A 27,520-nucleotide genomic window follows, 5' to 3' on the forward strand; every position below is an offset into this window, starting at 1 on the left:
TTACCCAGCCAGCCCCTCCCTGACAGCAGCAGGGCCATGGCAGTGGGGGACCCCATCTCCTGGGGGCTTTGGCTCCCTGTGCCCACACCCCACCAGAGCAGGGGCCAAAGGTCTCTTGGGGGTTCTGCTGGTTGGCTTCGGTGTGGGACTGATCTGCCCCATATGCCCCAGGCCTGGGGGTTCCTGTGGGGTGAGTGGCACCCAAGGGTGTTGCTGGAGCCATGGTAGTGGCAGTGGCCACTGTTTGTGGCAGGGCCAGAGGAAGGGAAGTATTGCATGGGAGTCTCTCCACCCTGGCATTACTCAGCAGCGCTTGCTGCAGGAGGAGGCTGCCTGGACAGACCTGTTCCCCCTGGTTCCAGTGGCCAAGGCCAGCAGGCACAGGAGGAAGCCTTGATGCCTCTGTCTCTGCTGCCAGTTCATCATCCTGAGCCTGCTGAGGTCTGAGCTCCAAGTTCCTGCTGAGTTATCCCCTTCCCTGAGTGCCTGCTCAGCTGCATCTCTCCTCCACCCATCCTGAGAGCTGCTTCCAGCCCTTTCCCTGCAGCCTCGAGGCTGTGCACTCTCCTGGCCCTGCCCGTGCCCCAGTGGGACCAGTGCCACCACCTTCCTCCCCCAGTTCAGGGAACTGGGTGCCACTGCGTAAATAGCAATTAGGAGCAGACATGAATCAGCAGGGACATTCCCTGGGAGCATGCTGGGACAGGAAGGGACAACTGTGCCACGCCATGCCTGTGACCCAGCCACCCTCCCATGGTGGAGTCACGGGGTCCTGCAGGGCTGAGCAGTGGCTGGGGCATTGCTCAAGCTGTGGTACTGCAGTGAGGGGGAACAGGGGCATTTGGGGACTCCCCACCCCACTGCTCTGAGCAGCTCTTGCACTTGCACACCCTGGCTGGGCTTGTGTCCCCATGTGCCAGGGACAATGGGGCCACTGCAGAGCTGCTGCATGGCAGTCACCACCCTGGTGCCACCATCCCCTCATCTGGGGCACTGTCCTGGTGGGAAACCTGGAAGGAAACTTCCAGGCCCTGTAAGCTGCTTGTGGGACGTGACAAGGAGAGGTGGGGGACAGGGAGTTGGACTGGGGCAGCGCAGGGCCTGTTCTGGGGTCTGAGCTGGGGGACTGCACTGGAGGAGCACGGGGCCATGTTGGGAGGCTGTAGTGGTGGAGCACAGGGCCGTGCTGCCATGCCCCAGGGACAGGGGTGTGGGCAGCACTGGCCACAGAGGTGACTCCACTGGTGCTGGGCAAGGAGAAGAGGCGGCCGTGGGCCCAGCTCCTCCCCAGCCCCGGCGGGAGCTGATTGGCGCAGGCATGGCTGCCTGCCCCGGGCTCCCTGCATTTGAACCACTTCCAGAAGCTGACAAACCAGACTGGTTACAGCCAGGCTCGGCCCCAGCCCTGCCTGGCCCACGGCAGGAGGCAGCTGCCTGCGCGGGTGCCCGCCACGCCTGCACCCTTCTGGCACAGCGGGCAGCACCCAGCTCGGTGCCCTCTCCTCCGGACCGTGGCGGGTCAGTACTGCGTTGGTGCTGGGGAGGAGGAAGAGGAGGAGGAGGAAAAGGCTCTTGGATGCTCACGGTGCTGCCCCTCTTGGGGTGGCCTCGGTGAGGGTGATGGGGCTGCGCCCGGCGCTAGAGGCTCCTGATCCACGGGTCCAGAAGGGCGCCCCAAAGCGCACCGGAGGGATGTTGGGACTCTGTGCGGACACTGCTGCCTTCAAACCCTTCGGGCAGCCCTGCTGAAGGAGTCTCCTGCCCTGGAGCGGCACCCACGTCCCGCACCCAGCCCCGAGGGGAGCCGGCGGGCGGGGGGCGAGCGGGGTGGCTGCTCTGGCCACCCCGATGGAGCCGGCGGTGGGCGAGGGGGCACAGCCTGGGCCGGTGCCGGCAGCCGGTGGGGAAGGCTGTGCCAGGCAGCGGGACCAGAGCGAGACCGCGGGGTTGGGGGACCCCGGGGAGCCGCCCCAACCCTGTGGAGAGGAGTCTGCCGCTGCCTGGAGATGCTGGGAGCTGCCACGGACGGAGGATGCCAGGGAGCCGCTCCTGCCCGGGCATGAGCAGCCGCCTGCCCACGGTCCCTCCCTGCCTGCGGGGCAGGACCCTCCCGCTGCCGACAGCGGCCCCGTCCTGCCCCGCGGGGAGAGCCCACGGCCCGGCTCCCAAAGCGTCTCCAGCTCCATCCAGAGCCTCTTCGGCGAGGCAGAGATGGCAGCGAGCGGTGGCGTGGCGGTGGCAGCGGAGCCGTGCCCCGTTCTGGCGGGCAGCGAGGACGAGTGCCCCATCTGCACGGAGCCCTACGACGAGCAGCGGCACAAGGCGGCCGTGCTGAACTGCAGCCACGGGCTGTGCCGCGCCTGCCTGCGGGCCATCATGGACACGGCCACGGGCGCCGAGCTCGGCCGCGTGCGCTGCCCCATCTGCCGCCAGAAGACGCCCATGCTGGAGTGGGAGATCTGCAAGCTGCAAGAGGAGCTGCTCCTGCTGCACGCCCAGCCCGGCTCCCCCGGAGCCCTGGCCACCCCCCGGCCCCCTGCCCTGCCGCCCCGGCGCCCGGGCCTGGCCGGCGCCCTCGAGCATCGCTTCCAGGTGCGCTTCCACACCAGCCGCATGTTCGGGTGCCTGCCCTGCGTGCGGTACCCGCCCTGCCTCATCCGCGCCCTGGCCCGGCTGGAGCGGCGCTGCCGCTGCTGCTACCTCCTGCTGCTGGCGCTGCTGCTGGCCGCAGAGATGTTCAGCCTGCTCCTCATCTTCCTCCCCATCCTGCTCATGGTGATGCTCTTCCTCATCCTCGACAAGTAGCGCTGGCTTTGTGCCCTCGGGCTGAGCGTGCGTGGGGAAGGAGCCCAGCTCCGGCTCTGCCCGCGGCCGTGGTGCCAGCGGGAAGCAGGCCTGTGACCCTGGTGCCCGGGACACCTGGCACTGCCCGTGAGCCCGGGGCGGGGGAGGCAGCGGAGGAGCAGGAGCAGGCAGCAGAGGGAGGCGACCCTGGAGCTGGGCATGACCTGCACCGCGGTGACATCGCTGCCGCAGCCAGGGGACCGATGGAGTGGGGCACATCCCTGCCTGGGGCTGGGCACCAGAGAGGCTCTGCGGGCAGAGCAGGGCTGTGCCATGGACTGTGCCATGGACTGTGTCACGGGCTGTGCCACGGACTTTGCCACGGGCTGTGCCACGGACTTTGCCATGGGCTGTGCCATAGGCTGTGCCACGGGCTGTGCCATGGACTGTGCCACCTGCACCCAGGACAAACGGGCTGGAATCCCCCAGCATGCACTGAAAATACAACCTGTGTTTGTACCACAGCTGTGTCCAGCTGAGTTCAGCGCTCAGTCTCATCATGTCCCTGTGGGGCCTGGCAGTGCCACAAGGAGGGAATGGGCACAGCCAGTGCACCCACCTACAAGGGGAGCGTGCCCCACCATGGCACCTCCCAGCCCCTGCCGAGCCGTGCCAGCCCGTGCTCAGACTGTGCCCTTCGGGGAGATAAGTGAGCAAACACGGCTCACTCAGTGCCATACACGGGTGGAGCAGCCTGTGGTGAGTGGCACTGGGGCTGTGCCCACATGGGCCTTGCCATGGAGCAGGAGTGTCCCAGGGCTGAGCAGGATCTGGGCTCTGCCTTTGACTGCCAGCCTCACGTGGTGGCCACACGCCAGCCAGGTGATGTCTGGGTCACAGTGTGGCTGCTCTGCACCCTTGTTCCTCCCCAAGGAGGGGGATGGGGATCTTCCCAGGCTTTCAGCCACCTTTGGGCTGGTGGTGGGTGGAAGAGAGCTGTCAGACCCTCGAGGTCCTCCCAGGATTCCATTTTAGGGGTGCTGACAGCCACCTCCACAGGCTGGAATGTGCAGCAGTCTGTTTGTCACTGCTGGCCTCCTCTGGGTGTCCTGCCAAGGCTCTGTGCTGACCCCATGCCAATTCCCCCCTCCCTGTGCTGTCCCCCCTCTCTGTCCCCCTCAGCCCAGCCCTGCTGGGGGCTGGTGACACTGCTGTGCCCTGTCCTCCTGCCTGGCTGTGCTGGGCTTGTGCAACCATCCCCCTGTCCTGGCTTTGCCCCTCTGCCCCGGAAACACCCTCGGGCCCCTCCCCAGGGCTGTGGCTGTGGGAGACAGGGTGCCAACCCCCCTTCCTCTTCCCCTTCCTCCTGCTCAGAAGCTGGGGGGTTGAGCAACCAGTGAGCACTGCTGTGCCCACACAGCTCCTCAGAGAACCCCTGTCCTTGTGCCCAGGAGGGCAGAGATTGGGGCTCTGGGCTTTGCCAGGACACTGGTGCCACTGAGCATCAGCGCTGCCAGGGGCTGCTCTGGCAAAGTGCTGAGGCACAGGAGCAGGGCAGGGCACCCCAAAACAGGTCAGGTCAGCAGGCAGAAGCAGGTGGGTCTCCCCAGTCCTGGTGGCACCAAGGAATATTTATTTATACCAAGTGGAGCAGCTCCATCAGGAGAAGTGCCAGTTCAGCCCTGGCTGGGGCGTTTCTGGCTCCATGGAGCCCGTGGGGAGGGGGAGCTCAGACACCCGGGGGCTCTGTCACCATGGGGGAGCCTCGTGCCCCTGCCCTACATTGCGTGGGGGTGTTTGGGGTGAACCAGGCCAGAGCTGCCCCCACGGGACACCCCCAGCACTCCTGTGCTCCCTGGGCCGGCCGTTGGCACCTCTGGGTGCTGAAAGCTGAAGGGCACCTCCATCCCCCCGAGAAGGGGATCCCTGGGGGCTGTGGGGTGGGATGGACCCTGTGGGCCATGTGGAGCCTGGCTGCAGTATCCACTCCCAGAGCTGGGTTATATTTAGCAGCCTGAGATAATGGTGAGCAGGGCTGGGGGCTGACAGGGCTGACCCAGGGCTGATGCCGGGCTCCTGCCACGGGCACAGCTTCCATCACAGCCCCCCAAACCCACCCAACCTTCCCACTTGCAGCCCTGTCCTCTCTCCCAAGCCCCTGACACCCCATTGCAACACCCCAAATGTTTCATGGCATCCCCCAGCTGGGGGACCAAGACCAGTGACTTGGCTGTGCCCATCCCTGCAGGGACCTGCCCATTCTCTCCTGGCTTCTCCCACTGCAGCCCGGCGTGTCCCTGCTCTGGCCAGAGGCATCCCCGTCCCAACTGCACCACAACCAGCAGCACCTTCCCTCCTGCACTCTGCCCCTCCTCTGGGGACATGTCCGCCCGCTGTGTCCCTTGGCAGTGTGACCAGAGTGCCAGCAGCCCCGGGGCCAGCACGGGGAGGGGACACGGAGCTGGGCAGTCAGCAGGAGCCCGCGGCCCGCCCTCTCCTGGATTTCACCCCAAGGAAGCTCCGAGCTCAGCAGTCCCTCCCCAGCCGCGGGGCCAGCCCTGCCCTGGGGACCCGTCACAGCCGCCACCACGGTCCTGTCACGGCGGGATGCGCGTTGTGAGAGCTCGGCACGGAGCTCCCTCGGCTGGAGCGGCCGCTCGGGGCTGTGACCGCCCGGGGACGTTTGAGGCTGCGTGTCCCCAAGGAGGGCTCGGCCCTGGTGCTCAGCCACGTCCCTGCAGACGGGAGGGGAGCTCCCCATGGCCCGGCACAGCCTCGCTCGCCTGTTTGCATCCAGGGGCAGCTGCTCCTGCCGTGCCACCTCTGGGGCAGGATGGGGGTGGTGGGGCCACCCCATGGGGCCAGCGCTGCCACCGGCCCTGCGGGAGCAGAACAGCCCCAGGCACCGAGAGGCCGGGCTGCAGGAGAGGCTTCTCACAGAATCACAGAATGCTCTGGGTTAGAAAGAACCCAACCAACTCCTGGCCGTGCACAGACACCCCAACAATCCCACCCTGTGCCTGTGAGCATTGTCCAAATGCTTCTTAACTCTGGGGAGAATCACTGGCAAACACCACGCCCCAAACCCATGGCAAAGGCTGAGCCCAAACCAGGCTGAGCCCAAACCAGCCTGATCCTGGCACTTCTCATATAAATGAGGACATTTGGGAAAAGGTTCACCCCCAGGAACAATTTAACTCCCCACATCCCCTCTCCTACCACGAGCCAAACTGGGAGAGCCCAGAGCTTCATCCCAGCCTGGGACAGATGTTACAACCATGAGGAGATTTTAGAACCAGCTCACCTGGGAACATCTCTGCTCTCATGTGGCCAAACCTCCTCCTGCAGCAATGTCCTGGCCATGCTTAAGCAGCTCATAGGACTTAGAGACCTTCAAAAACTTAGCATGGAGGCACAAAGCTAGAATGGCCATGGGAGCATTTTAGGGGATGTGAAAGACTCTTAATTCACCTGTATCTGTGACACAAGGGCTGGCACCACCCCATGTCCCTGTCCTTTGCAGCAAACCTGGCACCTCTTCCAGCAAGTGCTTATTCGAGGTTAATAGGGCAGGAGAAATAGGTTCTCACCCAGTACTTGCTCCTGAAAGGCCCTATTTCTTCCTTAATTGTAACTCAAAATCAAATTAGCAGTTTTAAATTTACTCTGTGCCCAAGAGGTGCCATGAGTGTAGGGGAGAACACATTGTACCCTTTGTCCTTATATAATAAAAAGGGTAAATTCCTACCGAGGGCAAAATTGCTGCCACCTCTGCTCTGGTTGGCCCACAGATTCGGTGTCTGTGGGGACAGAGATGCTCAGCCTGGATTTAATATGAGCTTTTGGGGTGCCAGAGTTCCTTATCCTGGATTTGGCCTGAGCCTTTGGGCTGATGGAGATGCACATCCTGGATGAGGGGCTGCCCCAACTCCCCCAAGCAGCCACATGATTTGGCTCAGTGTGGGGCTGCTGTGACCACCAGGAGACCCCCCACACTGTGCCAAGGCTGCACAAAGGATGGAGGAATGTGGGTGCAGGGTGGGGATGTTGGTAAGGACAGGGAGACACGACACAGCTGCAGCATCCTCGGGGATGAGGGTGGCACTGGCTGCGTTATTGGTGCTGTAGTTCAGCACCCCTGGACTGGGAGGTGTTCTGTTCTCCAGGCATAGAAATCCCCTGGGATGGGAATCAGCACAACAGGAAAAAGGGTCTGCAGCCACCCTTGCACCCTCCTGGATGTGCTGCTGCTTTGGAAGCAGATGCTCCACCTTGGCCCAGAGCTGAGGGCAGAGACAGTTACTGCTCCTGGAGAAGGGAAATTTGTGGGCTGGCGCTGTTTGTGGGCACACAGTGCCTGTGGGCCCACCCCAGCCTGTTCCCACGCCAGCCGGTGTGTACGGCTTGCCCTGGGGAGCTGCCTTGTCCTGGGACCATCATCCCGGCTGCTTCTGCTGCAGATTCCCGGCTCTCCCAGCTGTGGAGCTGCCATCCCAGTGACCCTGGGGTCCTTCGGGGCACACAGTGGGTTCCATGTGCTGGTGCTGCCAGCCCCAGGGCAGCTCCTGCATGCTGTGGGAATGGTGCAGAGAGGAGTCCATGAGTGCAGCTGCCTCACCAGAACAGGGAAACCCAGCACTGCCCATGTCTCTCCCTAGCTCCCTTCAACAGCAGGTCCCACCAAATGGCACATCCTCCCACCAGTATCCCACATCACCTGGGGAGAAAGGGGACATCCAGTGGGTGTTTGAGGGCTCTTGCTGTGGCTGGGGACCCCTTGCCAAGCTGGGCAGGGTCCCCCAAGGTGCCCAGCCACGTGCAGGGGCCAGGCAGGGAGGGGACACAACTCCCTCAGAGCTAAAAGCCAGGTTGGAGGAGGAGGTCCCAGCCCAGGGCAAAGCTGTACCCCGGGTATGGCCCAGCCTGTCCCACAGGGGGAGCAGGGTCAGGGCACATCCTGGTGTCACCCCCCTCCCGCCCCAGTGACGCGGCCCCAGACTCCAGCTCAGCCTTCGTTCCAATATAATCTTTATTGGGGAGACTGATGGGGTCAGAACAAGGCCGGGTATAAAACATGATCATGGTCACAACCAGCAGCAGGAGGCATTGGCAGAGCAACACAGACACGGTACCGGCGCCGTTCCCCGCCGGAGCGAGAACGGTTCTGGGGCTGCGCCAGCGGCATCGCCCGCCCCCTCGGGACAGCACAGGGCATGGACTGGTCCCTCTCCCTGCATGGGTGCTGGGCTTTGGCCAGTGCCAGGGGCACTGTTTCCTCCAGGATGTAGGTTCTGGGACCCCTCAGGCTCACCCAGCCCCAGCACCCTGGGACTGGGCAGCACGTGCCCCTGGTGCCGTGCCATGCTGGGTTGTGGTGCTCAGCCCCATGGGAGCACCCAAAACTATGGCTTTTTCTTTATTTTGCTTTATTTTTTTTTTTTTTTGGCAGCAAACTTACCCCTCCAGGTGCTCTGGAGAAAGCAAGACTGTGCACAGGAAGCTGCTGCCCTGCCAGCCCCTCTGCACAGGGGTCAGAGCAGAGGTGCTGTTCTGGGGAAGGGACTGTGGGCAGGAGCCAGACCTCGGTCCCCCTACCCAGTCAAATCCCCTCACTGGAGTCAGCAATTTGGGGTACTGGACCCGGTGCCACCCTCCTGAGCCATCCCCTGGGGCATCGGTGTGGGTCCCGGGCGGAGGGGCAGAGAACGGGCACAGCTCAATGCCTTTGTGAACACGTAGTGGCCTGGGATGGGGTGGCTGGGGATGGACGGGGAAAACAAGAATCCTCCAAAACGAGGACAAAGTGGAGCTTTCCTCAAGGGCCGGCGGAGGACATGGGCCGCACGTCTGCTGGCATCCGAGGGGCCGGCGTGGCGGCTTGGTGTGGCTACTGAGACTCGGGCGCACGGCGGTGTGGCCACCGAGATGAAAGCTTTGGCAAATAACTTACAGAGAGGGGGTGGAGGGGGCAGCTGGGGACCTGTCCTCACTTCCTGTGCTGGGAGGGTGGCCCAGTGTGGCACCATGCATCTCCAGGGCTCCTTGTGCTGCTGCTGCCGGCCGTGGGGCGATGGGGAGGGCGTCACTCCGGCCAGAGCCCAGCGTCCGCTCCTGGGAGAGCCGGGGAGAGAGGAGGGAGAGGCGCCCGGGGAAGGAGCACGGTGAGGAGCTCGATGCACCACAGGAGCGCCCGCCGCAGGGCCAGGGGAGCCGCAGAGCCCGGGTGCGCTGGTGGATGTGCTCCCCTTGCCAGCGTCCCTCTCCCCGGGCACCACCGGTGAGTCGGGGGCTGCTGCAGGTCCCAGCACCCCCTCTGCCCCCCCCCGAGTGCCGGCAAGGACACCGGTCCCACATCCTCGGCCGTGGTGAGTATTAGAGCATTCCCTGGCGGTGCCACTGGCAGGGAGGGGACAGGGGGCCGCGCTGTCCCCGCCGTGCCCGTGCGGAGGGGCGGGCGGGCGCGGGGCTCACATGATGGTGCAGGAGGACAGCGGGTTCCGGATGTGGCAGGTGCAGGCGGCCCCGCAGTACTGGCGGAAGGTCTGGTAGCAGCTGCGGTCGGTGTCGCTGCTCCACTGGACGGGGTTGGCGGCCAGGGCCTCGGCCGGCAGTCTGTTCAGGATACTGGTGTTGACGGCCAGCGCCGCCAGCCCGTAGTCGGTGAAGAGGACGGTCTCCCGCTTGCAGGTGGGGCAGGAGATGAACTTGTACTTGGGGCAGGACTCGTAGAGGATCTGCAGGCACTCCTCGCACACCGAGTGCAGGCAGGAGAGGATGCGGGGCCGCTTGTTGGTGAAGTTGTACATGTGGCCGCAGGTGGGGCACTCCAGGGGCTCGCAGGGCGTCGAGGGATGCAGCACGTACTGGTTGACGATCACCTCGTCCGACGGCGGCTGCCGGTGGTAGCAGACCTCGGAGCTGCCCTTGCGCTGGCCCTGGTAGCCGCGCTCCCGCCGCGGCAGGGGGGGAGTCCGGGGCAGCGGCAGCGGCCCGGGGGTGGCATCCAGGGCGGGGATGTCCCCGCACGCCTGGTTGACGATGATCTCGGACTCGGAGGGCCACGCGCGCTTGGCCACGAGGGGCGGCTCCCGGCGCGGGGCGGGCGCGTAGCGCGGCTGCGACCCCTGCAGCTCCGAGAACTTCTCCGGGTGGATGATCTTCATCGCCTCCATTTTAATGATGACCTGTTGCCCTTTCAGACACGACATGAGTATCGTTTTCACATTACTGTCCACTGCTCTGGGGTCTCCGAGGGACGCCTGCATGAGGCTAAAACATGCTGGCAGCCTGCTGAGCTTTCAATCTCGCTCTGGCCGCGGAGTAGGAGCACAGGGAGCAGCAGCTGGTGCGGGAGAGCATCCTGGGGAGATGGGCCAGCGGCAGCGGACCCCACGCCCCTCTTCTGCAGCCAGCCCCGAGGGTGCCAGGAGCGAGGCTGGGGCAGGCAGGAGAAGGCAGGGCTCACAGTGGCATCCTGCCTGCCTCGAGATGCTCTTGGGCGGCTGATCAAAGCGCCGGCTCCCCGCAGCCTCGCCGGGATGTTAACGTGACATTGGCAGTCACTCAGTCACTCCCCTGCTCTTCGCCTTCGCTGCCACTTCCCACGGCAGATCAGCTGCAGTCGGAACGGTAATTTGGGGATGGCGGCAGTGGGCACTGCCCAGGGCAGGTGAGTCCAGGGAGGATCTTGCAGAACTGGAGGCAGCTCTCACTTCGCCCCAGGCCGGCCTCTGTTCCTGTTTACATGCAGTGGGATCCTCGTGGCGCTGAAGAATGTGTTTGCAAATTCCTTTGCTCTGACTTCCCGGCTCTCCCACTTGCAGTCACCGGCAGCTCCCACAGGGCAGGGGCTCGGGGCACATCCCGTGCCAGAGGGCAGCTCACCTTGGCTGCGGCCAGGACACCGCACACCTTGTCCCCTCGGTCCCTGGTACCTCTGTCCCCAGCTCAGCTTCGTGCTCGCTGGAAATGAAAAGGGAGAGGGGGTTGGATCCAAGGCTCTTCATGGATCTACCGTCTGCCAGCGCTCCCTCGGGATGCGTGCCCGCCTGCATCCCGGCAATTTGGCAGCCATGCCCTCCGGGTCCTGTCCATCCGCCCGCGTGCTTGGGCTGCGGAAGTGGGAGCAGGCAGGTATTTCCCCCACGGCATCGCCTCGGCGGCCCCGAGCGGGGGGTGCCGGGACCCCCCTCTGCCCTGAGGGTGGGAGGGCAGGTCCCCCTGAGCCCTCCTGGGCTGCGGAGCCCCTCTCGAAGGGGTTCCTCCGCCGACCTGCCTCTGCTCAGGGTTTTCTCTCACGTTTAGCCCCTCCTCTGCTCAGTGGATCTATTTTTACCTCCATCGCTTGCTCCTGATCTGTCCGTGCTATTATCCCTCCCTCCAGCTTCCTCTCCCCCCCTTCCCAGCTCCCTGCCCTTGTCCCGGGGCTGATGGAGAGGACAGGCCACGTTTGCGGGCAGGAGATGGGGGGCAGGCAGCCAGCCCGAGGCCATTTTCTCCCTCAGCAGCCCCTGCGCCAGCCCGGCTCTCCTCCGAGAAGGGCGAAGGCGCTCTCCTCCATCACGCTGCAAATCCTGTTAGAGGGATGCCTCTCCCGCCGGGCGCTGCCATGCCTGGCGGAGGGGGCCCGAGGGGGCCATCTGGTTGCAGCAGCAGCAGCCTTTGGGGATGAAGCGAGGCCGCGGGGTTCAGCCCCGCGTGCCCGAGGGCTGGGAGGGGGGGCTGGATCCCTGCCCAGCCCCCAGCAGGGATGTCCCGGGGGCCATGCCCTGGAAGCACTGGGGTCCCGCAAGCATCGTGCCCTGCAGAGGGAGGCCTCGCCTCTTGCATTCCCCCTCGCGGGCCCACATCCTGCACCCCACTTCCTGCACCCCACATCCTGCACCCGCGTCCCACAAGCAGCATATATTCCCCCCCTCCCGCAGCAGCAGCAGCCCCAGGGGCTCTGCCTGCAGCTCTCACACAGACACTCACCCGCAGCGCCCACGAGCACAGCGACACGGGTGGTCAGCAGTGCCACGCACTGTCACCGCGTTCCCACGCTCGTTCTGTCACACCCCTTCACGCACAGCCCTGGCGCAGCACCCGCACCCCCACCGCCCCTGGGGCGACACAGCCCCCCGCCATGCCCGGCCCTTCGGGGGTGACACAGCCCCCGCCGCACCCCACACCCCATCACTCCGGGGGAGGCACAGCCCTCCCCAGCATCCTCCCCTCCCCAGCCTCCCACCGCAATCCCCAGCCCCCCGAGTCCGTGCCCCACGCTCGCAGCACACAGTGCTCCCGCACACACACACACGTGCGCTCCCGCACGCCCGCGGGGTGACTCCCCCGCCCCTGCCCGCCGTTACCTGCGCTGGCCCCGGGCAGGGGTCCCGCTTCAGCCCCCGCTCCGTGCCCGGTGCGGCTCCGCAGGCCCGAGCGGCGGAGGTTATCTGAAAGGCAGCGGGATGCGGCGCTGCCCCGGCCAGGCGCGGCTCCCCGGGGATGCTGGCGGCTCCGAGGCGCGGCTCCACCGGGATGGTCCTGGCCGGCCGCCCCCGGCCCCGCCGCCCGCTCCGGCCGCGGCCGCGGCGGCGCGGGGAGGGGACCGGGCGCAGGGGCCGGGGCTGGCGGCGCCGGGTCGCTCCGGATGCTCGGCGGGGACCGGCGGCCGGGGGAGCCGGCAGGTACGGCCGCTGCCGCTCCGGGGGCTCCTTCGTGCCCTCCCCCGGCTCCCCCCGCCGCCCCCGGCCGCGGACCCCGGCTGGGCGCGGGGCTGATGCAACACCCCCGGCCGACAGCGCAGGCTGCGGGGGGCTGATGCCAGGCCCCCCTGTGCCCCTGGGCAGGTGCAGGCAGCGGCGGGCAGCAGCGGGCAGGCAGCGGCGGCTCCGTGCCCGCCGTTCCCGGGGCCCGGCGGCGCGGGCGCTGCTGCGCGCTCCCGCCGCCGCCCGCAGTGCCGCCGCAGTGGTGCAGCCGCCTCACATTTCTCTCGCTCAGCAGCGCCGGGGCCCGCCGGCCGCAGCGCCTGACGCCCAGCACACCCCCTCCCCGCCCCGCACGCCCCCTCCCCGCCCCGCACCCCTTCATCGCCCCGCACAGCCCCCTCCCCGCACATCCCTCCTTGCCCCGACCCACTCCCCTGGTCCCACACATCCCGCTTCCCCACAGCCCCTCTCGCCCCGCACCCCCTCTCCCCGCAGCCGCTCCCGAACCCTCCCCGCGGCCCCGCTCCCTCTCCCGGGCCGGCCGGGCCCCCGCGGGTCGCTCCGAGGGGCCCGCGGTGACTCAGCATCAGCGCCGCTGGAAGCGGCTCCGCGGCGCCGGGGCCGCTCCGGGGACCCGGCTGTGGGGCAGCGTCGGGGAGGGGGCCCTGTCAGCAGCCCCTGCAGCCCCCGGGGCTGGGGAGAGGTCGGACAGCCAGGAATTCCCCCACCAGGGTTTTTTCCCACTGCCAAATCAGCCGTGCACCCCACACTGTCCCCTGGGATCCATGGCCACGGCTGTCGGGGGAGCAGAGGGGGCCCCTGAGAGCCCCCCAGTCCCTGCTGAGCTCCGGAGCTCCTGGACATGGGTGCTCATTGGTCCCTGGGGACACGGTGGGCTCAGTGTGGTGGGTGGGGGTCCCAGCAATGCTGACAGGTCCCTGCAGAGTGCTGGGGAGCGTTGCTCATGGCCATGGGCTTGCTGGTGTGACCCCCATAGTGGCACAGGCAGACAGGACCCCACAGGCTGGGGACACCCCACAAGGTGCCCTGAGCAGATGACTCCTGGTCCATGCTTCCTGGCTCCTGCAGATGTGAGAGGCATGGATGTTCCCTGTTAGAGGCCAGGCTGCCTTCTCCCCCTGCTGTGGGTGCCTCCAGAATGGGGACTCCACAGGAAAATGGCCAAAATGAGGAGGCAACCCCACACAGAGCCCTCCAGCTCCCATGCCCCGACCCCAGGAGCAGTGACCCAGGATGTGCACACTCAAATCCAAACCCAAACCCAAACCCAAACCCAAACCCATTCCACCCAGCCCTGGCTGGAGCAGGATGCTGGTGGGGGCTCACCAGGCTCCTTTGGGTGCTGTTGGGGTTCCTCTGCTTGTGTTGCCCATTGCTATTTTTTAGTTTTTTATATTCCTCCAGGATTGTGCCTGGGCTTTTATGCCCTCCCTGAAGATTGCCCTGTCCAGCCCTGCTTGCTGACCCTCCAGCCCTGCTGCAGCAAAGATCCAGCCCCTGTAACAAGGGGTCTGTGTGGTTCTGCAGCTGCCGTGTCCCCACAGCCACTCTGTCCTCACCATGGCTGTCCTCTGGTCCTGCCATCAGTGGGATGGACACATGAGCTGGAGGTTACATATTTCACAGCTACGCCAGGCCTTATGCAGCCCAGAGATCATCTTCTTACCCACACTTCATGCAATGCTAAAAATCTCACCCAGGTGCCTCTCTTCCTGACCTGGAAGAGATGACCAAGGCCACCTGGCACAAGGATTCCCCATGGGCTCAGTTGTGCTCCATTCCCAGGCCAGACTGACCCTGGAGTCAGGTTCTCCCTGGGGACCCTGCAGCATCACTTCCACCTGGAAATCCATGCTCCCTTCTTGACAATGGCCGAGTTCTTAATCTGGGAGTTTCTCTCAGTGGTTAAGGGATTTTTGAATGCCTCTAGCACCTCTAAGTGCCTTTCTTTGATCTGTTCACCTGCTGAAATCAGTGTGAGGCTGCTGCTGCTGCTGCCTGGCACACGCTAAACAGGGATTTCCTCAATCCTCCCCATCCTCCCTGTGTCAGGTGCTCCTGCCTTCCCTGCTAACGTGCCTGGGTGCAGATAGCAAGAGCTGAGATCTTACGCCTGAGCTCACTGAGCAGAGGAAATTGCAGGAAGTGAGCGAGCACGAGCTATTTTCTGTTATTAATTCATATGGCATCCCCATGCTGACCCAGCTACACCGTGTGCTATTATGCTGCTATTCCATGACTTAAGCAACAGCTCTATTTAAAAATAATCATAAATTACATTGGGCATTTTTTCTGCTGAATAAGAGTGTGTTTGTGCCAAGGTGCTGGGATCTTCCTGTTGCCCCAATGGCTCTGCTTCTGCTTTGCATGCTCAATGCAGAGCTTTCCCCTTTCCTCTGCTGAGTTGGTCCACCAAGATCTGTGCTTTCTACCCAAACTGAAAAAATCTCATCCTTCAAAACCCAAACCTCCCATTTCTGTCTGGGCCTCAGTGTGGCTGAGACTTGACTGCTGACCCTATCAAACCTCAGCCCTGTGGCCACCTCTGCCTTTGGGTCCTGTCTCTTACTCCTGGTTTAACACCTGACTTTGGCATATAAACATACATGTTGTGTTATCTTTTATAAAAACCTATTGTGTTGAGTGTTATCATAAATGTACATATTTTGGCTGAATATCCTCAGAGGTCTTCTGACCTCTGCTGATGTGATAGGGGTGCTCTCCTGGGTTTTACAAGCAGCACTGATATATTTTACCATTTCCAGAGACCTTGTCAGCAGGCCAAGCGCACCTTTGGGTTCAGAGGTTGCTCCTCAGCTCAGTTGTACCTGCTGTCCTTCGGTCCAGCTCTCCTTAAACAGACATGCAGGAGCAGCTTTGCCAGTGGATTCCCTTCATTTGTCCCAGATGAACAAGGTTTTGCTGTTTGTAATCAGGAGGTTATTGTTCTAATTCAGCTGGTGTTGGCCTTGTGTGAAAGCACAGCTTCTTTCTGCAAAACTCATTCCTATCCAATGTCCTGACTGGATCAGTTTGAAACCTTTGCTCTGTGCTGGGAGCTGTACCACTGCTGGCCAGGCTTTGCTGAGGTGAATGGTGAAGCCAGAAGATAGTTTGGCCCTAAATTTCTCCCTCACCATCAGCCATTACCTGCTCAGCCATCTAGCTGTTTGCTCAGGATTTTATTGCCCTTGTGGATTTCTAGCACCTGTGGGAAGGACCTGTTCTGAGAGGATGGCCACTCTCTTGCTTGGTGCTTGCCTTGCCCTGTGATGGCACCTGAGGCTTTTCTTTCCACCCTACCTGGACAAGCTGACAGCTCCCTGTGTGCCAGACCTTCCTGTCCCACACCCAGGCCCCCATCCATGCTGCCCATGCTCCTGGTGGCAGCACCTCAGGCCACCTTTCTTTGCTCCCTGCTGCTCTCGTCACCAAGTTTGCTTGTCTGGGTCCTGCACGCATCCACAGCTCTTCCCAAAATCCCGTCTGTTTCTCACACCGATCTTGTTTTGCTCTGGTGAATCACTCATCACACAGATAATTCACCCACAAACCCATGAGCTCATCCCCAGCTTTGCAGAGAGCAGCTTTCCCTGCAGGTCTGTGCAGGACAGTGCCAGGGCCTGCCCAGGAGGGAGGGAGGGAGGGAGGGAGGGATGTGGGACCCACAGCTGAATTTTCATCCTCTGGGTGCTATCCCCTTGGGACTGCCTCTCCTTCCCAGGGCAGAGCACCAGGAGAAGGGACCCCCAGTCAGACCATCCCAGGCTAAGACCCTCCAGGCCTGTCTGAGGTGGCCACAAGAGCCCAGCACAGACCCTCAGAGAAGAGGAAAGCAGGGCACAGTGCTTCACCAAAAGCACCAGAGGAGCTGTCTGTGCAGCTTGCTGGCAGAGCAAACACCATTTTGAAGGAGGGATGCCACTGAAATATCTGCCAAGAAAGCAGCAGTCTCTTGTTGCCAGCTGGTAGCTGAAGGATGCCCCAGCTGCTGCAGAGCTGCTCTGTGGCTGCTGTTTAAAGCAGTGTGTGGGTTGGTTGCTGGTGGTCAGGACCTGACCACTGATGCTCTTGCATCAATCCTAATGCCATGGTGGGGGCTTTCATGGGCTGGTTTCTAGGCTTGCAGCTGTCCACAGAGACCCCACTGCTACAGAAGTGATGCTCAGAAGATGTCCAAAGTGTCTGAAGCCACACACAAACCTTGAGATGCACACATGGTACCCTGAGCAGCCTGAAGGCTGCAGATGTTTGTAGAGCCCCAACAGATTCCAAGAGGTTTAATCATTATTTTTACTATTAGTGATTAATACTGTGGCCAGTTCTGTGAACCCTGGGTGTGAAGAGGGGGCCCCCCTTACTGGTGCTGCACTGAGCAGGAGGAAGGAGCAGGAGGAGGGGGAATGCACATTGGCCAGGGGGAGGTCAAGGGGCCAGGGCCAGAGAGAACACATCCCCTCTCTCCTCGGATGTGGTGACCTTCATTCCCCTCCCCACCAACTCCTTGCCTCCAGACCTGGGGTTGCTCAGCTGCCAGAAAAGAACACTGATGGAAGATGTACTGCTCTCCAGAGCTGTCATCTGAGAGCAGGGAAAGAGGATGGGGCTCTGTAGCCACAGGTGAGGACATGGGAAATTCCAGATGTAGTTCCCTGCAACTACACAGGGAAAAATCTTTTTGTCTTTGAGGGTCAAACAGCAGACAGGGCACAGGGAGGTGGTGGGATGTCCTTCAAAGCTGCCCTGCACAAGGTCCAGAGTGACAAACTGGCCACACTCTGAGCCACGGGCCCTGTGGGCAAGTGGGGCCCGTGCTCCTATCAGAGCCCCCTTTTTCATTTGAGGCTACATCTTCCCCAGCCCCAGGTAGGCACAGTCCCTGGAGAAGTTCACATCTGGTTGGTGACCCCACAGCTGCACAGCTATGTCAGAAACTCCTTCCCAGTCCTGCAGTGCTACTGGGGAATGAGTGTGTGTGTGTGGGGGGGGGGGGGGTTCTGCAGCTCCCCAGGGACTGCTGGCCCAGGGAGGGACGACCACAAAGACCTGGAGCTGCATTTCAGGGGTGAGAGGGTGCAAGGAAGACCCACATCCTTCAGAAAACACCTTGTGTCCAAGGAAAACAGGACAGGACTGGCCCAGAAATAGAAATGGCAGCTCTGCAGAAGCCTTCCCCTCGCCCGTGCATTGACAGAGCCCGAGGCGTTCGGGGCTCAGAAGAAACCGGAGCATGTGCCGGAGCTGGGACCAGCCGCTCCTCCTTCCCGGCCGGGCGGGTGCGGGGCCGCTGGGGCAGCTCCGGTGCCGGCGCTGGGGCTGCGGCAGTCGTGGGGACATTGAGCGCTCGCAGTGCTGCTCCCGGGACAGCCGGGCGCTCTGAGCCAGCGCTGCTCGCCTGCTGCCGCGGCCTGGCACAAACCGGGGCACGGAGGAGGAGCGGCGGCGGCGGCTGCCCGTGCCCTTGGGGTGCCCGGTGGGACTCGGCGGTCCTGGCACGGGTGCCCGAGGTCGTGCTTCTCCTTCCTGAGGGCTGCCTCAGCTGGGACACAGCTCCGAGCAGCAGCCCAGACCCAGGCAGTGGTTTGTTTTTGCACTACAGTTTCAGCTCCTGCAGGAAAACTTCCCTGAAGGCAGCAGATGGGACCCACCGAGCCCTGCCTGGCTCCAGGCTGCTGCCCCCTTTCTCTGGGGCAGCCCGAGACTGTGGCTGTGCTCACAGGTGATGTGATCCTGCTGTCCCCGTGTGACTGTCCTGGGGCTCCCAACAGGACCTGAGGGCACCCTGCACTGCCCCATCCCTGCTCTCAGCAGCTGGCAGCACCCCTGGCTCTCCTGCTGGCCCTTCTGCTCAGCTTGGGCAGCCGTGCTCTTGTGTGGAGCAGCACGGCTGCATTTCTGGGTCAGCTGGGTGAATATGAGCGTTGAGCTGAGGGTTTTGTTTTCCCTGCGTGCCTGTAACCCCCCTGGGGGTTGTGTGGGTGCACAGCTGGGAGCTGGCCCTGGGCACAGCTCCTGCTCTGGCAGAGGCTGCAGGGCCCTGGGGGCTGCCCAGCAGGAGCTGCTGCTGCTCTTGGAGCCAGGGAAGCTGAGCCAAGGCTTGGTCTGAGTGCGTGGTGGAGCTGCAGCAGGGGCAAGAGGGGGGGCTCGTGGGTCTGGGGGTGGGAGGTTGGAATGGGGGGTGGGAGTCACCATCCTGCTCGAGCTGGTGAACTCCCCAGCACTGCCGTGGGTGGGAGCTGGGAGAGTGGGACCTGCGGCAGCCTGGGAGGGTCTGCACCCCACGGGGCAGGCATGGGGGCTGCACCAGCTCTTGGGCCGTTCCCTGGGGCTGACAGCATCATCTGGCCTTGGGGTTTCATCGCCCTCATTTCTCCAGTCCTCCAAGAGCCAGGGCCACTGTGCCTGGTGCCAGGATGCCGGGATGCTGCTGAGGACCTCGAGGCCTGTCTTTCCCCTCTGCTCCCTCCAGAGAGGACTCCTTGCCCTGTGCCTTGGCTGCAGGGAGACCTTTGGGCACAAGGGGGTTGCAGTAGCCTGGTGCTCCTGTGCAGGCCGTGGGGAGGCAAGTGGAGCACTGTAGCCAGGGTGACAGGGGGAGGTGAGGCCATTCCATGTAACAGAAACCAGGGCTCCAGATGGGGAGGGGACCCAGCATGTCCAGACTGCTTCAGGAGCTGTCAGGTGCTACTGGGACTCTGCTCTGTCCCCAGAACAGGACAGAGGTAACCAGAGAGACCTGGACCACCAGGAGCCATATTCTTGTTTGCTGGGGGCACGTGTGTTTGGGGGGGAAGGGGAAGCTCTGCAGGACATCGAGCACACAGCTCAGTGTGCTCAGTTCAGAGCACTGGTGCCCTCCAGGTGCTCTGGAGCCGTCGTGCTCCCACGGATGGGGAAGAAGGGGCAGTTCTGGCTGCAGGCTCAAGGGCTCTGCTTTGAAGGTGCAGGCTCAAGGCTGAGGGCTGTCCCCCAGTAAGGCACACGGGGTCCCCGGGAGTCCCCACCTGCCCAGGCTCACCCAGCCCTGGCTTTTGCAGTCCCCTGATCGGCACACGGGCTTTGGGGCTGGCAGGGCTGCGGAGGAGGCTCTGCAGCAGCGGGGGCTGCCTGCCTGGCGGCTGCCTGCGTGCCAGCACGGATCTGCCAGCCCGGCGCTCGCAGCCCTCCCTCGGCAGACGCAAATGGGAGCAGACAGCCCGGCTCGAGCGGTAAAGATCAAACCCCGGGAGCCCCGGGCTGCTGTCAGCGCGGGCAGGGCGCTCGGAGCCCCGCCGGGAGCGGCAGCCCCGGTGCTGCCCTGCCAGGGTGCCGTGTCCCCGCCGTGTCCCCGCTGTGTCCCCGCATGGCTGCGGCACGGGGGTGCTGCCGGGGGCTGCCCACGCTGCTGTGACCATGGCAGGGGCTGGCCTGGCCACGGGCAGAGGATCCGGGGCTTTGCCTGCCCTGGGTTTCCAGTCTGGGAGATGCACGAGGCGCTGTCAGCACGCAGGAATAGCTGCTCCTGCTCCTTTCGCTGGGCTCTGCCGGCAGGGATGCTCCTGTGCCCAGCACCTCCCCAGGGATTGCACTCCGGCTTCCCCGTGGACTCAGGGGCAGAGGAGAAGGTGGCCCTGGAGCTCGGCACTGCCGGAAACTGCTGTGGAAAGGCCCCTCCGCTGCCCCAGCCTCGTCAGCGGGTGCAAACCTCAACCTTCGCCCGCCCGCCCCCGGCTCCGGCGGAGCTGGCGGCTGTGGGAGCGGGAGGATGGAGCCGCCGCGGGGGCACGGGGGTGGTGGCGTGCAGGAAACAGTCTGGGTGCTCCCCGTGCCCAGGGGGGCACCCGGTGCGGCTGGGGCAGGACGGGCAGCACCCACCCGGGCGATGCGAAGGAGCAGAGGCAGATGCCAGCGGCGCCCCGGGAGCTGCGGGCTCGGCACGGCTCCCTCACCCTCCTCAAGTGCCAAAGAGGATTGAAGAGAGCCCTGGGGTTCCGCGTGGATTTTGCACAGCCTGCCTGTTTCCCACCCAGGGAGGTGCCCACAGCCCTGGCCCGGGGCTGCCCCGTTCCGGACAGCAGCGCTGCTGCGGAGCGGGAGGGATGAGGGTCCGAGGTGCAGCTGGGGAGCAAGGAGAGGGCACAACTAATTGGGATAATTGCTAAAACAGGCGAGGAGCGAGCGGGGAGGGAGACGGTGAACAAGGAGCCGTTGTGCACAGGCGGCCCAGGCACGCGGCCCCGGCTCCAGCCGGCAGCGAGAGCCAAACAAACGGGGACTGTTCGGAGCGAGGGAGGACAAGCAGACGGCAGGACAGAAACCAGACCTCCACTGGGAGAGAGCCGGAGCCAAGGGCTTAGCTGGGAGCTGGGTGCTGCCCAGGGTCTGCCGGCTCCCCGTGTGGAGAGCAGCCCCGGATCCACCGCCAAGCCTTCACCGGGGCAGGACGGTGCCATCCCCAACCCATCCCCGGATGGAGAGCATGGTAAAGTGCTGGGAATGCTCCAGGCCAGGAGATAAGGGACAGCCCTTCTGCCACAGCCATCCCTTGGACTGGAAACTTTAAATCACGGAAATATAGCAGGAAACCAGCCCTTGTCCTAAAAAAGCCATCGGCAGGTGCAGTCACTGCACAAGGTCGTGGCACAGCGGAAGCTGCGGCATCGCCCACGTGGCTGCTCGGGGTGGGAGCAGCAGCTGCCCCCGCCTCGGCTGCTCCCTCCGCAGGAAGGAGAAATGACATTTGAGCAGGAAGAAACGTGGCTGTGCATGTGAGCTGCCCAACCCCGTGTCCCAGCTGGGCTTACAGCCCCTTTTCCAGGAGTCTCTGTGAGGTGGAGCCTCGGAGGACATGCCGGGCTCTTTGCTGCTGCCTGGTTCTGCACAGGGAGCTGCAGGATCTGCCATGGGCACAGATCCCCACAGCATCCATCCACCTGTCATGGGGCTGGGCTGAGCTTGGCAAAGGGCGAATTGCCCTTCCTAAAGTCCCTGTGGGAAGGCACAAGGCCACCCAGCTGCCACTGTCCCCGTGGGACATTGTGGGGGAGAATGCACGAGCACCAAGGGGAACACCTCTGTGCTGGCCAAAGGCTCTGCCTGAGCAGGGATTTTGTTTATGGGAAGGATGGAGCAGAGGGGGAGATTTTGGCACTGCCAGCAGTAGTGCCCGGATCCGTGCTGCCTCCTGCTTCCTTCCACATCCAGCAGCAGCTCCGTGCACGGGCAGCCCCTGGCTCCTGGTCCGAGGGCTGTTGGGAACAGCGCACCCTCAGCCCCAAGGCTCTCGGCTGCAGGGAGGGGACGGGAAGGACTCGCTCCAGGCCAGGAAATCCTTGCTTTCTCCTCCAGCCGGGCCGCAGTGGGCAGCCACAATGCTTCGCTTCCCCCGCGCCGCTGCCAAGCCCCGGCGTGACCCGGGGGCGGCCGGGCCGGAGCCGCAGGGGAGGGGGACGGAGGGGGCTGCGGGAGGGCGATAAGGAAAGCGGCTCCCCTCGGGTTCCTGCAGCCCGGGGAGAGCCGGCGGCGGGCCAGGCCCACTCCTGTGATGTCGGTGCGGCCGTGCCAGCCTGGACAGCGGCTTATGTATCCAACTCGTCATCCCTGAGGAACGCGGCATCCCCCTGCCAAGGGGAGAGCCTGGCACTGAGCTGGAGAGGCTCTGGGCTCTGCAGCGTCACCGTGCAGGTGTCTGACAGCAGCTCCGACAGCGCCGGCTCCCCGGGCCCGGCGGACGTGTCTCTGCAGTGTCCCTGTCCCCGCGGGCAGGGGAAGGGCCCGGCAGGGGACGGTGCCCATGGCCCGCACGAACACGCGTGGCCCAGCTGCGCATCCCTGTGGCCGGCCGGGAGCCCGCAGGGCGGCCGGGATGTCCCATCGGGAGAGCAGGATGGCGCTGGCAGGGGACGCTGGGGCTCTGCCAGCCCGCTGGGGCTGTGCTGTGCTCATGGGGAGCAGCAGCAGCCAAGGCAGAGCCTCCTTCTGCAGAGGAGCCTGAGCTGCTCCCACACGGAGCTGCGGCCGGGGCTGCACGGGGAGCAGGGCCAGGGCAGCCCGGGGTGTGCGTCCGGCTGCTGAGCGAGGCACGGGGCACATTCTGGCCCCACAGGAAATCCCTCCCACCGAGCAGCCTTGGCAAGTCGCTTCCAGGCTCCGTTTGGGCTTTAGAAGCTGCTGCCACCCTTTGGGACACACGGCTTCCCCTGAGAGAGAACCAGGAGCTGTGGGAACCCCTGGCGTGGCCCGGGCAGACAAGCAGGCAGGGTCTTTGCCCATGGCATGCTGGGCACAGGCCTGGGGACACCAGCTGGATTTTGTGCTGGAGTTTCCCACCCCGGGGTGTTAGTGAGGGGTTGTGCTGCTCAAGGGCACAGAGCACCAAATCCTGCAGCTTCCATGAGCCCCCAAGCCCCCTGTCTCTGGCAGCTTTACCCCTGGGTCCTGCTCTGTGGCCCCTACAGTGCCCCTCAGACCTGCAGCAGTGGGATCCCCTCCATGGCACCCTCACACCCACAGTCCCCCCTCACTGGGTGACCCCTGAGCCCCGGTGCTGGTGACACTGGTCCGTGGGGTTCCCCTTTGGGATGCTCACCCCACGGGTGCCTCCCACTCCCTGTGATCTTTCCTTCCGTCCCCCCGGGCCTCACTCTGATTTTATTGAGGAGGCAGCTGAGAATTAAGGTCAAAGCCTTGAAGAAGACCTCGCACGGCTGCGTTCCACGGTGGCATGTCCCGGAGGGAATCATCCCCCATGAGTTTCACACAGCCCGAATTTGGGGGTTGCCCTCCCATCTCTGCACTGGTCCAACCCCTCCCCGTGTCCCTTTTTCACACCGACCACCCACGGGCTCTCCTGAGCTTCAGCGAAGCCTTCAGCCCCCGCAAGGTTTGGCGAGCGGCCACCATCTGCTCCGGGGGCTCACCGAGCTGTCCCCTCCGCGAGTGGCAAAGCCTTCCGCTCTAGGAAGCGTCGCCCTTCATCATCCTCCGGCAGTGACGGGCTGCGCAGAGCATCACCACCCTCCTGTGCCTGCGGCAGGCACTGCACCGCCCGGGAGCCCGGGAACTGCTCACACACGGGGCCGCTTCGGGAGTTCTTTATTCTGGTGCCTGGGAGAGCCCCGGGAGGAGCTGGAGCTGGGAAAGCTCCAGCGCTGGGATGTCACACAAATACCTGTCCCCAGCAAAAAGAGGCCCAGGAACAGGACGTGCCTGTGGCTTTCTGGATGGTTTGTTTGTTTGGGTGATTTTTTACAAAATAAATGTACCTTTTGCTGTGTGTGAAGCACCAGTGAGCTAAGGCACCCCAGTGAGGGGAGGATTTTCAGGATTCAGTAACTAAGGGATCTCTGCAGTTACTGGAATTCTGCAAAAACTCCCAACAGCTTGTGCTGGGTCACACAGGCCAGAGGCTGTGGGTGCCCTGCCGTGGTTCCCCATGGAACCCATGCAGTGAGGTTGTGAATTCTTGAGCCAGCACAGGAATTTTCCTCCTGGCTCATGTCCCACGGCTGGGGATGCTCCCGCCCCTGCAGCACTTGCAGCCCCTGCTGGGAACTCAGCCCCCTGCATGGGGCTGCCCCTCATTTGCAGGCTCCCAGCAGGTTCACGAGCCAGTGCCATGGTTGGTTTTTCCCCTCTCTCTCCTGGTTTTCCCAGGCTCCTCCTCAAACCACCATTCCTCTGGAAGCAGTGTGGCACCTCTGAGAACCTCCCTCTCCATCACCCCCAGCACAGGACATCACCAGGGTGGGCATTGAGCTTTTGATTGGTTTTTCCTGTTTATTTCTTTTCCCCCTGCAAACAATTGCAGGAAATGAGGCTGGTTTTAAGCCACAGAGAGCCTCACATTAGCTCAGGTCTTCCATTTACTCAAGGAGGGCACAGCTCTGCAGCACCTGCCAGCTCCCAGCTTGGGGAATCCCACATGGGACAACTCCAAACCAGCAGCTTGAGCTTTGGTGCAGCAACTTTTCCACCTGGGGATCCTCCATCGTCTATAAATCCTCCAAGGATCAACACATGATTTCTGGATGTGGCCCTTGAAGCTCGATTTGGAGAATTTCTTGGCAAGAAATGAAATGTTTGAACTCCAGACTCCAGGTTAGGGGTTGCTGCTCCTGGCTGGTGAAACCTCTCCTCATCTGGGGCTGCCACAGATCTGCCCTGTGGCGAATGAGGATATCCAGGAGGTGCCTGCGAGATCAGAGCTGGGTGCTGAGAGAGCCGAGAGACACCCCCGGCACGGGGGCACCGCGGATCCCGGCTGGCTCTGCTCCCAGCGGCCGGGTGGGGTCTGCAGCAGCTGAGGGATAACTGAAGCCTCCGATTTGGCCTTATTATCATGCAGAGCAATATAGCCCGGGGTGCCCGAATGCTAAGCTAGCTCAGACCGAATCGCCCCCGCGGGTCAAACACCATAGCAAGCTCAGAGATTGTCAGCTCTTATAGTGATTGCAAGCTCTTAGAATTTCAGCTCTGCTTGCTAGGTAAGTTTGCCCTTGGCTTGAGGCTGCAGCAGATGGCAGAGAGAGGAGAAGGAGAGGCGCTGGCTGGCTCCACAGAGATGGCTTTACTGGGGAAGTCTGTGAAGGGTCCCAGCGACAGCTCTTCTTCTGTTGAATGGGGTACAGTGTGCCCTTTTTGTAGGGTTGGATAGAATCCAAACTTAACCAATGGTAAGGGTTTAGGGGTATCCATAATTGACCAATAGTAAGGGTTAAAGCAACATGGCCTTATAACGTTACAGAGATAGGTTATGGGGCAGAGGTCAGGGAGACAGGAATTTTCTTTTGCTGCTTCAGCATTCCTATTGTTCATATTCTCCATGGTGCTTTTCCCAGACTTATGGGGTTTACTACAAGGGATGTCCCCACCCGAGGCTCTGTCAGGTGACCCTCATGAGGCAGCCCCTGGCAGAGGGAAGGCGTTCAGGCCCCGGGGGCTGCAGGCTCTCAGGGGCCCCCAGAGCCGGGCTGTGCCTGACGTGCAGCCTCGCAGCTCCCTGCAAGCAGAGCTGCTCAGGAGCAGGGCTGGCCATGGAAATCGGGCTAAAAGACAAACCCAGCCCGTGCTGAGGCTCTGCGAGGAAGGGGAAGGTGCTGCTGGAGAGGGCCACAGCGACATCCCCTGCGCAGGCAGGGACACGCCAGGCGGGGCTGGGTCACCGCAGGACGCCTGGGCGGAGGATTTGCCTTTTTCTATTCCTGCTTAGTCAGACGGATGAGTTTCTCTGTGGGGAAACGGGGCAGCAGCGAGGCCCGGTGAAGGGACAGGGGCTGCTGTGGCTCCCCTCCACGTGACCCTGCGGTGGCAGAAAGGCCCGAGGGGTCTGTGAAGGAGTTCTGCAGCTTTCAAACCCGAGAGCTGTGTGCTGTGGGGCTGATTTGTCACAGCACAGAGAGCGCTCTCTGCACCCCCACTGTCAGTCCTCGGAGGGGAAACTGAGGCACAGAAGTGCATGAGGCCCCCTCTCAATGCTAGAACCGCGCAGAGGAAGGTCAGCTTCTCCCCCCCAAAAAATTCCAGGCCTCCCTCCTCCTTTCCCTTCACCACTTGGAAGGTTGCTGAGTCTCCCTGCAGGGAACCCCCACTCTGGGAGCTGCCAGCCCAGCAGGCTCAGGGACAGAGGATCAGCCCCAGAGGGAGGGCAGGAGCTGGGCATCGGGCAGGTGCTGGCAGCTTCATCCAGGGGCAGTGCTGCCAGGGCAGGCAGGCTCCCATCGCCCGCTGGAGCTCTCCTGCTTGTTCCATGGGTGCCAAGGGGCTGGCCTGGGCAGCCCCTGCTCCTCAGGACAGGGGAGAAATATTTTCTGTTGTCAGAAGGATGGCCAGAAGGAAGTGGCTTTTCCCTTTGCAAAGTGTGTGGGCAATGTAATTCACTGCCAGCAGGGTTCAGCTGCAATTTGAGGTGTTTGTCCCTGGCCTGTCCTGGAGGATGCTGTGCCATCATCCCTGAGGCTCAGGGGAGGGGCAGCTTCTGCACACAGCTGCTTGTGGGAAGGTGCTGAGGCTCTGCACAAGCCACTGTGGGGGCCTTGGGGATGGGAAGAGGGACAGTGGCTGAGAACATCACAGCAGGGTCACACGGCAGGGACATGGATGGGGCAGGGTGGAGGGTGCTGAATGTTTGCATCTTTTCTGCTGCAGCACTTCTGGTGCCAGGGACTGGCACGGGTGCCAGCAACCCTCTCCTTGCCCTGGCACAGCCACGTCCTCACTCCATCCAGCCTTGTGGGCATCACCATCCAGTGGTGCCCTGGAAACCCCCAAGGCCACCCTGGAAAAGGCCCTGTTGGGGGCACAAGGCCACAGCACAGCCAAGCTGTGCTGCAGGGATGAGGACCCCAGCAGAGCCCCAGCACTGGGGTCTTAGGGCTGGACAGGGCAAGCAGAGCCTGGCAGGGGCTGTGGGACCCTGGTGCCCATGGGGGCAGGCAGAGCCTGGCAGGGGGCCTGGGAGCTGCAGAGGGTGCAGAGCTGCTGTGCCCTGTCCAGTGCTCAGGACATGGGCATGGTGCCCTCTGCCCAGCGCCTGGTGCTCCGGGTTTGCTGGTGCCCACAGACCTGTGGAGTGCAGTGTCCCCCTCCCAGTCCCTGCCTGCTGCCCAGAACCAGCGTGGTGCCAGTGCTGGTGCCAGTGTCCAGAGCTCAGTGCCCGCTGCATGGCACACAGTGCTGCTGCTGGTGCCTGGGGGTGGCACTGGTGGCTGTACCAGCCCTGGTGGTGGTGACAGTGCACAGTAGCACTGTGTGGTGTTCTCTGTGCACTGTGTGGTGCTGGTGCCAGTGTCCATGCTGGTGCTGGTACCCACTGCTGGTGCCCAGTTCCTGGTAGCAGTGGGTGGTGCTGGTTTGGTGCCTTGATACTGGTGGCTTGCCTGGTGCCCAATGCCCCTGTCCAGTGCCAAGTGTCTCTGTCCAGTTGTGGTCCCAGTGCCTCCTGAGCAGTGTCCATGTCCACTGCCCAGCGCCCAGTTCCCTGTGCCCACTGTCAGGTGCCCAGCTCCCTGTGCCCACTGTCCAGTGCCCAGTGCCCAGTGCCCAGCTCC

General features: G+C 63.3%; 2 protein-coding genes across 3 annotated transcripts; one reads left to right on the top strand and one right to left on the bottom strand.

Moving 5' to 3' along the window:
* Positions 1-29: 29 nt before the first annotated feature.
* On the top strand, positions 30-3,306 carry LOC129046896 (RING finger protein 208). The gene has a single exon (XM_054516941.1). It carries the CDS (start codon positions 1,849-1,851, stop codon positions 2,803-2,805), a length of 957 nt encoding a protein of 318 aa, XP_054372916.1. The 5' UTR covers positions 30-1,848; the 3' UTR covers positions 2,806-3,306.
* Positions 3,307-7,795: 4,489 nt separating this feature from the next.
* On the bottom strand, positions 7,796-12,745 carry RNF208 (ring finger protein 208). 2 transcript variants are annotated; one of them, XM_036394036.2, is made up of 2 exons: positions 12,135-12,745; positions 7,796-10,746 (listed from the first exon to the last, which is right to left on the bottom strand). In XM_036394036.2, the coding sequence occupies exon 2, from the start codon at positions 10,047-10,049 to the stop codon at positions 9,252-9,254; it is 798 nt and encodes a 265-aa protein (XP_036249929.1). In that variant the 5' UTR covers positions 10,050-10,746; positions 12,135-12,745; the 3' UTR covers positions 7,796-9,251. The 2 variants fall into 2 exon arrangements, with proteins under 2 accessions (XP_036249929.1, XP_036249930.1); XM_036394037.2 differs by lacking the exon at positions 12,135-12,745 and adding an exon at positions 11,758-11,812.
* Between the last annotated feature and the right edge of the window lie 14,775 nt (positions 12,746-27,520).

The sequence above is a fragment of the Molothrus ater genome, chromosome 20 (genome assembly GCF_012460135.2).
Source record: "Molothrus ater isolate BHLD 08-10-18 breed brown headed cowbird chromosome 20, BPBGC_Mater_1.1, whole genome shotgun sequence".
Lineage (NCBI taxonomy): Eukaryota > Metazoa > Chordata > Aves > Passeriformes > Icteridae > Molothrus > Molothrus ater.